General features: G+C 48.9%; 1 protein-coding gene across 4 annotated transcripts in view; it reads right to left on the reverse strand.

Annotated features, from left to right (window-relative positions):
- Nucleotides 1-13,213, reverse strand: part of CPO (carboxypeptidase O) — a 104,130-nt gene that overhangs the window by 13,466 nt on the left and 77,451 nt on the right. For all 4 annotated transcript variants that reach the window (XM_083154215.1, XM_083154213.1, XM_083154216.1 and 1 more), the window contains exons 3-4: nucleotides 2,917-2,992; nucleotides 1,774-1,898 (exon numbers count right to left, since the gene is read on the reverse strand). In XM_083154215.1, the coding sequence (XP_083010341.1) occupies nucleotides 1,774-1,898; nucleotides 2,917-2,992 (201 nt within the window). The remainder of the gene's footprint in view (nucleotides 1-1,773; nucleotides 1,899-2,916; nucleotides 2,993-13,213) is intronic.

A 13,213-nucleotide genomic window follows, 5' to 3' on the forward strand; every position in this document is an offset into this window, starting at 1 on the left:
GATGCCAATCCCGGGATCCCGGGAATCCCGGGATTGAGCATTTTTCAATCCCGATTCCCGGGATTGAAAAAATGCCCCGGGATTGGCATCCCTAGTTGGCACTGAAAGGGTTAAGGAGAGAAACGTGTCGCTCGTGGTTCTGGGATTCTCGGCCTCTTCCCTAAGCTCAGTTCATAAAAAGAGATAAAGGATTTAGGGAGGATATTTCATATACCTGTAATGACTCCTCCGCCGACTATACCAGCCGTCCTGTACACTCCCGTTATACATACATAAGTATCTAGTGCCTGGGTTTATATACAGAGAAATTCCCTCAGTGCTCTTTACTTCTGAATTGCTTTATCACCCCTTCCTAATACGGGAGGCGGTGGCGTTTCCGCATCAGCTATTATATTGCAGTTAAAGAGCTGACGAGCAAATTGAAACCAACGGAATAAATGTTTATTTATGTAGAATCTTCTTCAAAGAGAAAGATTTCCGTAGCTCGCTATTAACACTTTCCTCGTCATCATCTTCATCATCGCTGGAGCCGCTGATATATCGCTGTATACCAGGAATGTCTATACTCCAGGGCGAATGCCGTTCATTTCTTATTTTTTTTTAATTTATGTAATAATTCAGCTCATAAACGCCACCCAGAACTGAGGCGCAGAAACGTGTTATTATTATAATGAGTGGCGCTTGTTAAATGGAAAATGCTCCCTGTAACATAAGCTGTCCCCTGATACCCCGTGTAATGGGCACGGCAAATATTCTGCCTGGGGGATCCCGCCTGCCTCGTGTCTCTCCAGTTATAGGGCGAGATATCAATCAGATATATCAAATACATCTCATTTATTACATATCCCTCATCCCAAACAACTCTCCTCCCATCCGCTTAGTAAGTGCCTGATTCAGACCTAATTCTTCATCTGTGAGTAGATAGCCGCTGCCCAGATAAAAGACAACCTGTCCCGTGCGAATCTCTGAGAGAATTACAGGAATAATTGCAGATCGCTGTACACCCGCAAATCCATAGGCAACTTCCAAACCATCGCTGGGCACGCTGACTGAGGCCAGCACTGACATCACAGACCCTCCCTGGGCACGCTGACCGAGGCCTGCACTGACATCACAGACCCTCCCTGGGCACGCTGACCGAGTCCGGCACTGACATCACAGACCCTCCCTGGGCACGCTGACTGAGGCCGGCTCTGACATCACAGACCCTCCCTGGGCACGCTGACTGAGGCCGGCACTGACATCACAGACCCTCCCTGGGCACGCTGACCGAGGCCTGCACTGACATCACAGACCCTCCCTGGGCACGCTGACTGAGGCCGGCTGACATCACAGACCCTCCCTGGGCACGCTGCCTGAGGCCGGCACTGATATCACAGACCCTCCCTGGACACACTGACTGAGGCCGGCTCTGACATCACAGACCCTCCCTGGGCACGCTGACTGAGGCCATGCTGACATCACAGACCCTCCCTGGGCACGCTGACTGAGGCCGGCACTGACATCACAGACCTCCCTTGACACGCATGAGTTTTTTGCACACTCCGGTTATTACAACCCACAAATGCCGACTTCCTTCCATCGCTCGATCTGCATATCAGGGCCTTTTATTAGACACGTATGAGGGGTTACAGCACTTCTCCCTGTGCTAACGGAGTGCGCTGAATTTGACAGATATGGATCTTTGCGCCAGGCCGAGCGCAATGCGGCCACATCTGGTATACTTTTTGTGTGGCGAACTGAATGCGCATTGAGAGGTGTAAACGCACTTACTGATACGATACAGAGCAGTGACGCAGATCATCTCTCACAGACTGAAGAGCGATGTGGGGGATCCTGACGTGCACCACACCCCCCGCCGTGATGTCCTCTGGCTGCAGCGGCTTCCAAAGGTCCAGCTGTAAAAGGCATAATATTAATAAATCACACAGAATACAGTGTGGGAAATGAGCGCAGTGCACAGTAAGTGGCGCTGGCGGATTATGGGCCTAATTCGGCAGAGTGATTATTATATGACTGTGCAAGCGTACGCATCGCACATGCATGAGGTAAATTTCCAACTGAAAACGCAAACGGATGACAGTCATATTGTAGCTGCCACTTGGTGGCGGAAACCTGCAATTTTCTGGGTGTGTTGGAACACAGACACGCCCTGATGTTCTTTCTGGGTGTGTTGGAACACAGACACGCCCTGATGTTCTTTCTGGGTGTGTTGGAACACAGACACGCCCTGATGTTCTTTTTGGGTGTGTTGGAACACAGACACGCCCTGATGTTCTTTCTGGGTGTGTTGGAACACAGACACGCCCTGATGTTCTTTCTGGGTGTGTTGGAACACAGACACGCCCTAATTTTTTTTCTGGGTGTGTTGGAACACAGACACGCCCTGATGTTTTTTCTGGGTGTGTTGGAACACAGACACGCCCTGATGCTTTTGGGGTGGGTGTCAGCGCTGACCTCTTCCAGACTGTCTCAGTCGCAGATTGAATTCTTTAAATTTGGGTAAGTTGAGCCCCCAATCGCTGTTCTATATATACAGGCGGTCACGCCTATACACTGGGGATAGGTGGACTGGATTCTGACAAAAACTTATCAGCATTTGGATTTTAAGGGATAATCGGAGCCCACATTACGGGAATATGGGTAACACATACAAACAGTACACATGGATCCTGGCGCCACCCGCCCCTGCACCCACCATCTGGAACCAGTATTTTTGATGCTTTATTGTCATATCTGATATCCCCCCATCAGTAGCGGAATCTGCATCATGCTCTACATCAGACATCAGCACATCTGGACCGAAGCCTTGTCAGTCAGCCAGACAAGAGTCATTATTTTTGTTTCATAAAAACAGTGCTGAAATGTGGGTATTAGGGTACGGAAGAACCTCCGTCTGTTTTCATTAGTACTGACCTGCGATGACTGACACATCTGCTGTAAGCAATCAGCTTCTTCCTTGTTCTGTGGGATGATTTGCAAAACCTGGTCCCTAAAAAGGTAAGTCATTAGTGAACATATGAAACATATACAGTACTTATTAATATATCTGTGCACATGCGCACGCGGCCATGCAAACAGGCCTGAATAAGGTCCAAAGTGGAGATAAAAAATCAGCCAATCAGCTCCGAGCTGTCAAGTTACAGGCTGTGTTTAAAAAAAAAATAACAGGAGCTGGTTGGCTGGTACTTTATCTCTTTCTGATTTATCTCTGCAAGACTAAGTACATTTGCCACTTAATGAGAATCATTTAGTGCCATAGTATAAATAAGTATATATATATATATATATATATATATTTCGTGATCTCCCGGCACTCCTGCTCCCCCGTGGGGCTCACTTGCTCCGGTGCCCCTCTTAAGGCACAATGCTGTAGCCAATAGACAATCCAATATGAAAGATGGCACTCGGAGGCTTGTAATATGGTGAACAGAAAAAAGTGCTTTTAATCCAGCGTTAGCGACGTTTCGGGGACTATGTATCCTGATGAAGGGGACATAGTCCCCAAACGTCGCTAACGCTGGATTAAAAGCACTTTTTTCTGTTCACCATATTACAAGCCTCCGAGTGCCATCTTTCATATTGGATTATATATATATATATATATATATATATATATATACATATATATATATATATATATATATATATATATATATATATATACACACACACACACACACACACACACACAGCATACAGTATATAGGGGCACGTCCCCAGCCCCAGCTAGTGATGGATGAGCCCTATATGATAATGACCTGCTTATTTAATAATTCTAACGACCTTGAGAATTTCCACTCTGTTCCTTTTCATCTCCCCTCACATCTTAGATTCTCAGGCCCCGTAATCTCTGCTGGAATTGATTTTCAGTTTCAAAAAGAGAAGAGTCCTTAACCCTCTAAGGGAACAATTAAAGTGCTTAATACGGCACTAGAGTTTAGTGAGAATTCAGAGGCGAATGCCGGCGAGAATACGGTTTAAGTGGTGTCTGCAAATTAAAACTTTTATACGATCTGTAGACAGGTTCTGTAAGTTATGGGTGCCCTGTATTCATAATGACTGCCTGCCGCATCAATGAGACCGCGTCTTCGCACCGCGCGGCTCTAACAACAGCTGGAAGCAGTTATAGAAAAGATTGAACTAATCTTACGTTATTAGAAATACACCAAGCCTAGGCTCATGTTCTCCACTTTACACAAGCTTCCTATTGGCTGATGCAAGCCTACATTTCCACAATAGGTGAATACAGGAAAACACTTGTCTACATTATAGACATGGAGACGTATTGGTGACAAAACGTATTGTGATGAAAGAAGATGACAGTACAGACAGTATCGGCATCTTTACCAAATAATATCAACTGCAGCCCATGACCAACATGCCTATGCCTAGATGGACCCCAACTGCCAGCCCATGACCAACAGCTCAATGCCTAGATGGGAGCCAACTGCAGCTCATGACCAACACATCAATGCCTAGATGGAGGCCAACTGCAAGCCCATGACCAACACCTCAATGCTTAGATGGGTGCCCACTGCAATCCCATGACCAACACGTCAATGCCTAGATGGTTGCCCACGGCAAGCCCATGACCAACACGTCAATGCCTAGATGGAGGCCAACTGCAAGCCCATGACCAACACCTCAATGCCTAGATGGAAGCCAACTGCAGCCCATGGCAAACATGTCAATGCCTAGATCGGAGCCAACTGCAAGTCTATGACCTACAGCTCAATGCCTAGATGGAGATCAACTTCCAGCCCATGACCAACATGTCAATGCCTAGATGGGAGCTAACTGCTAGCCCATGACCAATATGTTAATGCCTAGATGGAGGCCAAATGCAAGCCTGTTAATATCAACTCATAATATCAACTGCAGCCCATGATCCACACCTCAATACCTAGATGGGAATCGCCTGCAAGCCCATGACCAACAAGTCAGTACTGGTAACAATTGCCATCTGAAGATGGAATACAGAAGGTTCCCTCTCCCAAGCGCAGGAAACCTTGGATTTTCATAGCTTAATAAATTGTCCCTGTACCATTGTATGGGGATCTCAGGCCACATTCGGAGGAGTTATCCATGATATCTCCTGTACAGATGTAGCCAAGCTCATCGGTGCAGTGATCCGGCCACTCACGCTTGATAGTCGAGCCAAATTCGCACCCTCGGTGCCGGATCGCCACACTGATATGTTTCTGCTCTATACGTTTCTATGAGCCACGGGAGCAAGTTTGAGGCACGCATGTGGCGACAGGGTCCCGCGAATCACCACGGGAACTGCATGTGGCAATTGGCACAGCAACATCTACATCTGTATAAGCTTTTTATTGAATAGTCCAGATATTTAATTTCTACTACTTTTGTAGAAGTCAGTGGTAGCCAACCCTAGCCCTCGAGAGCTACCAACAGTTCACATTTTCCAGACAACCTAGCTGCTGCACAGCTGCACTCATTAATCACTGACACATTTTAAAAGATACACAGATGGAGCTAATTAGCTCACTTGTGATTCTGTGAGGAGACCTGCAAAACATGCACTGTTGGTAGCTCTCGAGGACTAGGGTTGGCTACCCCAGAGTTTGGGGATATGTAAGAAAAGAGACCTTGCAACCAGGAATTCTCTATTATAAACCAGCAACTCAGGGACACCCCGAAGTTTGTTGAACCATTGCTTTGAAATGTATTCTGTCACTGCCAAGTAGTATATTCTGGCAGGCTTATATAATGCCTTCTGTCCTCCTTCTCCCAGACACAATGGGCGGTATTCAATGAGCTGAATCGTTTGTCACAGCGATTCAGTTTTTTCATTCGCCAGCCAATCGCCGGTTTTTTGCTGCCAATCGCCATGCATGGGGATTCGTGTGGAGTCGCCGAGTCACCCTATTCAACGTGGCTGAGAATCGCCGGCCCTAACGGCGATTCTCAGCCAACCCTGCGTTTCCCAAAACAGCGTCAGTAATGTTGTCAGTGTTTAAAAAAATGCAGTGAAATGCAAGAGAAATGCAAATTACCCTGAATAAACGCTTCCAATACTGCAGACGCCAAAATCGGGGTAATCTGCACAAAGGGCAAACGAAGGAGTGAGGTGGGGAGGAGAATCATGGGTAAGTGAGGTGCACCATGGGTAAGAACAGTGCTTTGTGGGAGAAAAAAAAAATACCTCAAAAAATTAAATATATATTTGTATAGCACTTCTACGACCATCACATCACACAAGGGCAGCAAATAATAATACATTACACTTGCACAGTTAAATAGAACACTTAAAACCAATTATTTGACATGTTCCTATCAAAGTTCACCAGAAAAAAATGACGAGGGACACTCGGTGAGGAACGGCGATATGTAACAAGAAAAAGGAATCGCCAACTTCACATTGAATACACTTTTGGCGATTCCCCTCGACTACCGTCGATTCCCCATGCAAAATCCTATAGACTAAAAACGGCGATTTTTAGAGAATTACATTTGGCGATTGGTGCTTCATTCACCGGTCCTCAACGGCGATTATAGGTCATTGAATAGGGTGATTCGCTTATACAGCTCATAAAATCGCCGGCACACATGAAAAAAACACAGAATCGCCATAAAACTTGGCGATTCTGGCTCATTGAATACCGCCCAATGTATTCTCTATAGCCAGACACATGCGTGTGAGGGAACTTCAGAGTCATACTCAGGGGTCCATGGTCAGATGAATCTCTTATGCCAAGGACAGTGCTGGTGAAAGTGTTCACTGACAATGACAGTGCAGGGAGTTCTGGGGAAGGGGGTTTGTATATTCAATTTCACGTACATCCCATGACCCATCCCAGTAGGGGCAGCTAGTGATGCCAGTGTGCTCCCCCCAGGTAAGGTGTGCCCCCCTTATTCTGGCTATGGTCCAATGGTGTATTATACAGTATGTATATACATCAGGGCTGCCTACCTGGCCCTCTCCATGAGGGAGAAAATGCTCTCTTACTGGACTTCCCTGGTAATGTAGGATTGCCAGCACCTGTGGGGAGCTAGGTAACTGATAATAAAGGTGACACCACAGGTGCTGGCAATCATACATTACCAGGGAATACAGGTCATATTTCTTTATTTAGAACTTGCAACAGAAAGGCATAAACATTTCATACAGAAAAACAAGTACATGCGATTATACATGAGCCCCCTTTCTTGAGTAAAAACATTGTCCATGAAAAGACCGTATAAAGTCCACTTACAACGGTCTTAGAATTTAAAAGAAAAGAAAAGCGGGCTTTTCACATGAATAATACACAATACATCAGCTGGAAACATAATGCATCATACAATATCACATAACACAACAAACTTATTTACATGCGGTATTTACAACTGCATGCAAGAGGAAATGATCTGGTGCTACAGGCATATGTAAAACCGCATATTTTGTGTAATGCACATCTAAGGGAGTGAAAGGATAGCTGTGACAGTGCCCCTGTACGGTGTGGTGCAAGATGGCGTACCTTAATCTGGAGCTGGTGACGGCGGCGGCTTCTGGATTCTTCGCGGCTTCTGCTGGGGAACCTGTGGCAGGGAACGGCACAACCCAAGGGACCCACAAAAGACAACTCTACCACGATTAGCAGCGACAGTAATTTATTTACTAACACACGGATTGACCGCTGCAATATCTCAATGACAAATGACAAGAAGAAATACTCAATGAACAAACACCTACAGTAAAGCATACAATCAAACAATAATCATTCTATCTAGCAATCAATTTAAATGGCTCAGAAACCTTAATATAATCTATTGGCAAATGAATCAACATACACAGTCACGTGTCAACATAATGGTCCCACGTCGACATATATCCTCACTTTGAATTAGGACCTAACTTAGTGTGCACACTGACTACGAGCATGGCAGAGCAAATTAACAATCCCTCCAATAGGGTACAGGCGGGTTCCCGTTACCTAGGGCAACCCCCTGCTAGACATACAACGAAGGCTGTAGATATAGGCTTGGCAGTGGTGGCAAATCTGGCATGCAGCCAGAGGGGTGTTGCAGGTGTCTCTGGGCTGGTAATGTCACAGGGTGATCAGCACCCCAATAACAGTTGTCCCCTATGCAGTGGAGAGCCACTTCAATAGCTGGGTAAAGTGGGCCAATGTGGGGTGCAGGCCAGCCTGGGGGTAGGGGTGCTCCTGTACCTTAACTCTCAGCTGCAGATGCCAGCTCCTGCTGGTCATGACTCTTCAGGGTCTCACTCCTCTCTGGGTCTCTCACTCCTCTCTGGGTCTCTCACTCCTCTCTGGGTCTCACTCTGCCTGGCACCTATCAGCAGCACCTGATCTCCTCTTCAGTGCAGGACAGGGGAACAGCTTCTCCATTCACTGTACACACGCTGCTGGGCTTTCTCCTCTCTCTGCCTGAGTATCACCCTGCTTCCAGCACGTCTTCTCACTCTCTGCACACTTCCTCCCTCTCACCTTGCTGCTGGGATCACCTCTGACCTCTCAGCTTCCTGTCACAAGTGCAGGGGAGCTGGGACACTAGCTGTCTGTTAACCCCTCACAGCCCTGCTGTTTCTATAAAAATGCAGTTCTTTCTCTGAGCAGCATTAGCTGCAATTGACCTTCTTTGAGGGCACAGGGACACCTCTGGGGTGGACTGCCACACACCTCCCTGCTGGAAATTTGCCTGTCCGCAGGCAACTTACCCGGACCAACAAGTTCTTGACAAAGTCCTGTCAATGTCCATGACAACATTCAAACGCTAAATGAAAACAGGTGCGAACAATTATACATTCAATAACAACTATAAGCATCACTACCTTCCTGCCACCTGATATCTAATGTGGGCTCCCCAGGTCAACCATCCCTCCGCCACAGGACCCCCATCCCTCTGCGGTCCAGCTTCTCCAAGGCTGTCAATGGATGGCGCCCACTCTCACGATGTACGCATCTTTAGGCATGTCTCACCTCTCGATCTTGCCTCTTCGACCTCTGTATCGCCTGCTGGATTCTGAGGGCGAATTCCTCTCCTGAGATGTTCGTATATTCACCACTTGTTACCGGCTTCCCACCGATGAAACAGATCTTGGCCTTGTCTTCTCTCTCTGGTGCTTCTACTTTGGCCTTGGATTCATGCAGTGGCACCACTGGTTCTGCTTCTGGTGGCTCTACTGTCTGCGTCACAGCCATCTGAACCACGGTCTCGGGGCTTCTCTGCTGGTCTACCATTCTTGGCCCTAGGTTCGCCACCCGATAATCGGCATCATCCATTCTAGGCACGTACTCTCTGGTTGGCTCTGCAAGAGGCCTAGTCGCTGCTTGCTGCTTCTGGTGGACTACCTCACTCCACATGACCGGTTTCTCACTTGCCCTCGTGATCTCAGGTTCTGGTGGGCGGGGCATCTGTCCTGGTCGAGGAGGGTTGCTGTTCACTCTTTCTTTTTCTAGCTTGACCTCTCTCAGTTCAGCTGTACTTCCGGTGTATTGGTGGTATGGTAGAGGCTCTTTTTGGTGTGGGTAGTGCCACTGTTGTTCTGGGGCATGTCTGTTGCGTAGCACCGGCGTTCCATTCGGCCCCGTCACTTTTGCGGCCTTGGTGCCTTTCTTCCCGCTTGTTAATTCGAATTCGACGGCTTCACCATCGCTCAGGCTCCGAAAGCAATTCTGGGGGTCTTCGTTCTGTATGGCGGTGTAATGGACATAGACGCTACGCCCGTTGTCTGCACGTCTAATGTATCCATATCCGCGTGGCACATCAAACCACAGGACACGACCTGTGATCCTTCTTGGGCCGGTTCGCGGCCTATCAGTCATCTGCGTTACACCGGATGCTCTTGACGTGTTCTGGAACACTGCCGGTGGACCTCTTCTCCCATGCCATCTCACAGTCTGTGGGCATACATCGGCTCGGTCACTGTGTAGTCGTTCCGACCTCCATTGGCGATTCTGTTGCCATCTATGCCTTCTGCCACCTTCACGTTGCTGTCTTTCCTTTTCATCCTCCGCCCATTCCTGACGCATCTCACGGATCATCCTGGTCATTTCGGTCATCGCTTCGATGATGGCCCCAATCGAGTTCTGATTGGCTTGGGCTGGTGGAGTGGCGGTTCTTCGCATCTCCAGCGGTTCTATGTACTGCGATCGCCACATCTTGCCGTTCACAGGGGTCTTGTGCAATCCTGTTCGTAGACGCCAAGTGTGACAGTGCCCCTGTACGGTGTGGTGCAAGATGGCGTACCTTAATCTGGAGCTGGTGACGGCGGCGGCTTCTGGATTCTTCGCGGCTTCTGCTGGGGAACCTGTGGCAGGGAACGGCACAACCCAAGGGACCCACAAAAGACAACTCTACCACGATTAGCAGCGACAGTAATTTATTTACTAACACACGGATTGACCGCTGCAATATCTCAATGACAAATGACAAGAAGAAATACTCAATGAACAAACACCTACAGTAAAGCATACAATCAAACAATAATCATTCTATCTAGCAATCAATTTAAATGGCTCAGAAACCTTAATATAATCTATTGGCAAATGAATCAACATACACAGTCACGTGTCAACATAATGGTCCCACGTCGACATATATCCTCACTTTGAATTAGGACCTAACTTAGTGTGCACACTGACTACGAGCATGGCAGAGCAAATTAACAATCCCTCCAATAGGGTACAGGCGGGTTCCCGTTACCTAGGGCAACCCCCTGCTAGACATACAACGAAGGCTGTAGATATAGGCTTGGCAGTGGTGGCAAATCTGGCATGCAGCCAGAGGGGTGTTGCAGGTGTCTCTGGGCTGGTAATGTCACAGGGTGATCAGCACCCCAATAACAGTTGTCCCCTATGCAGTGGAGAGCCACTTCAATAGCTGGGTAAAGTGGGCCAATGTGGGGTGCAGGCCAGCCTGGGGGTAGGGGTGCTCCTGTACCTTAACTCTCAGCTGCAGATGCCAGCTCCTGCTGGTCATGACTCTTCAGGGTCTCACTCCTCTCTGGGTCTCTCACTCCTCTCTGGGTCTCTCACTCCTCTCTGGGTCTCACTCTGCCTGGCACCTATCAGCAGCACCTGATCTCCTCTTCAGTGCAGGACAGGGGAACAGCTTCTCCATTCACTGTACACACGCTGCTGGGCTTTCTCCTCTCTCTGCCTGAGTATCACCCTGCTTCCAGCACGTCTTCTCACTCTCTGCACACTTCCTCCCTCTCACCTTGCTGCTGGGATCACCTCTGACCTCTCAGCTTCCTGTCACAAGTGCAGGGGAGCTGGGACACTAGCTGTCTGTTAACCCCTCACAGCCCTGCTGTTTCTATAAAAATGCAGTTCTTTCTCTGAGCAGCATTAGCTGCAATTGACCTTCTTTGAGGGCACAGGGACACCTCTGGGGTGGACTGCCACATAGCAAAGCCACAAGCCAGAGAGACTACCGTAAGTCAGCCGCCCACTCAAGGGGGCCGAAGATGGCGCCACAGCCTGGCCCATCTCCCGGCCTCCATCCGGCGTCTCTCCAGATCCCTCAATTTCCACACCTCGTGCAAAATGTCAGTAACCACCACCACACAGGGGAGGACTTTCTGCCTAATGGATACCTGACACCGTGCATTCCACGTGAAATATCTAACAACTATGCTGACTAAGAACAAAGTGGATAACTCAAACCGACCCGGACGCTTGAACGCCCCATAGGCCCACTCCGGGTAACTGAGCCCCGAAAGGCACGGGATTCCCAAGGCCCTGGAAACACCCTTGTAAACCTCCACATTGAAGGGACACCTGAGCAAGAAATGGTCCATAGTCTCCTCCTCCCCCAGACACTCCTCCCGTGGACAACCACGATCATCGGCATTTCTATGCTTCAGGTTTCCCCTCACGTAAAGCCTCCCGTGGAAGGAGAGCCAGGCAATGTCTTGATATTTCAGAGGGATCCTCCCGGAATTAACAAGGGCCAGCCCCTCTGATGACAAATTACCCGGGCAGTCCCTCAGTGACAGCTGTTCCCGGAAGTGGAACTGCAAAACCCTCTTCTCCAGCTCCCTTCTAGAAGAACCTTTGACTGTTCCCGCTTCCAGGCCCCACCGCCTTGTCACTTTCAAGACAGGAGCCACGTAGGCCGGGAGGTATCCACGGCGGACTCGCAGGCTTTTAACACACCCTCCCTCTAACCATGCGTTGAGGAAAGGAGACACCCAGACTCTGAAACCTTCTACCCATCGAGGAGGAGCCTCTAATTGGAGGCTTGACAGATGTAATTTAATAAAGGTCATCAAAAAGAATAGCACCGGGTTGACCATACCCAGGCCTCCTTCCCTCCTCGACCTGTAGGTGACAGTCCTCTTGATCAGATTTAGTTTGTTTCCCCAGAGCATCTGGAAAAACAAAGCATAAATCTTCGCCCATCTCGACTCCGGCAAAAGGCACACATAGCTGACGTACAAGAACACAGGGATCAGGTAAGTCTTGATCAGGTCCACCCTTTCCCTGAGAGACAGCTTCCACCTCTTCCAGCGCTCTACCTTCTGGCCGGCCTCTACCAGTCTGGAATCCCAATTTCGCGTGGCGTAATCGCCCGGGCCAAATTCGATGCCTAAAACTTTGATCACCTGGCTCGCCCGGGGGAGACCATCCGGAAGGTCAAATTCCTGGCCCTCCTCCCCCATCCAGAAAACCTCACTCTTGTCCTGATTGACCAGGGAACCCGACGCCAACGAGTATTCCTGGATGGCCGATACCACCGCATCCGCCTCCGACGGATCCGACAGGATGACGGTGACATCGTCCGCGTAGGCCACTGCCTCCAGCGAATGCTCCGGGCTCAGCTGGACTCCCCTCACAATGCCACCCTCCAGCCTTCTAATGAAGGGGTCGATGGCAAAAACATACAGGAGGGGGCTTAGAGGGCAGCCCTGCCGAACACCCGAATTCACTGAAAAGGTCGGACCTACCCAACCATTCACAAGAGGGAAGCTCTCGGCTTGCCTGTAGATTACCCGCAGCCAATTTACCACCCTCACTGGGAGGCCATACCTAGCCAGTAGAGCCCACATGTATTCGTGGTTTACCCTGTCAAAAGCCTTTGCCTGATCCAACGCCAGCAGGTACTTTCCCCACTTCTCAGCCCTGCACCGCTCCACGGCCTCCCGGATGCCAAGGACAGCACTAAAAGTGCTCCTGCCTTTCACAGTGCAGTGCTGAGAAGGCGAAAGCAAAGACTCGGAAACTTCCATCAGCCTGTT

The sequence above is a fragment of the Crinia signifera genome, chromosome 7 (assembly GCF_055691185.1).
Source record: "Crinia signifera chromosome 7, ASM5569118v1, whole genome shotgun sequence".
Taxonomy (NCBI): domain Eukaryota; kingdom Metazoa; phylum Chordata; class Amphibia; order Anura; family Myobatrachidae; genus Crinia; species Crinia signifera.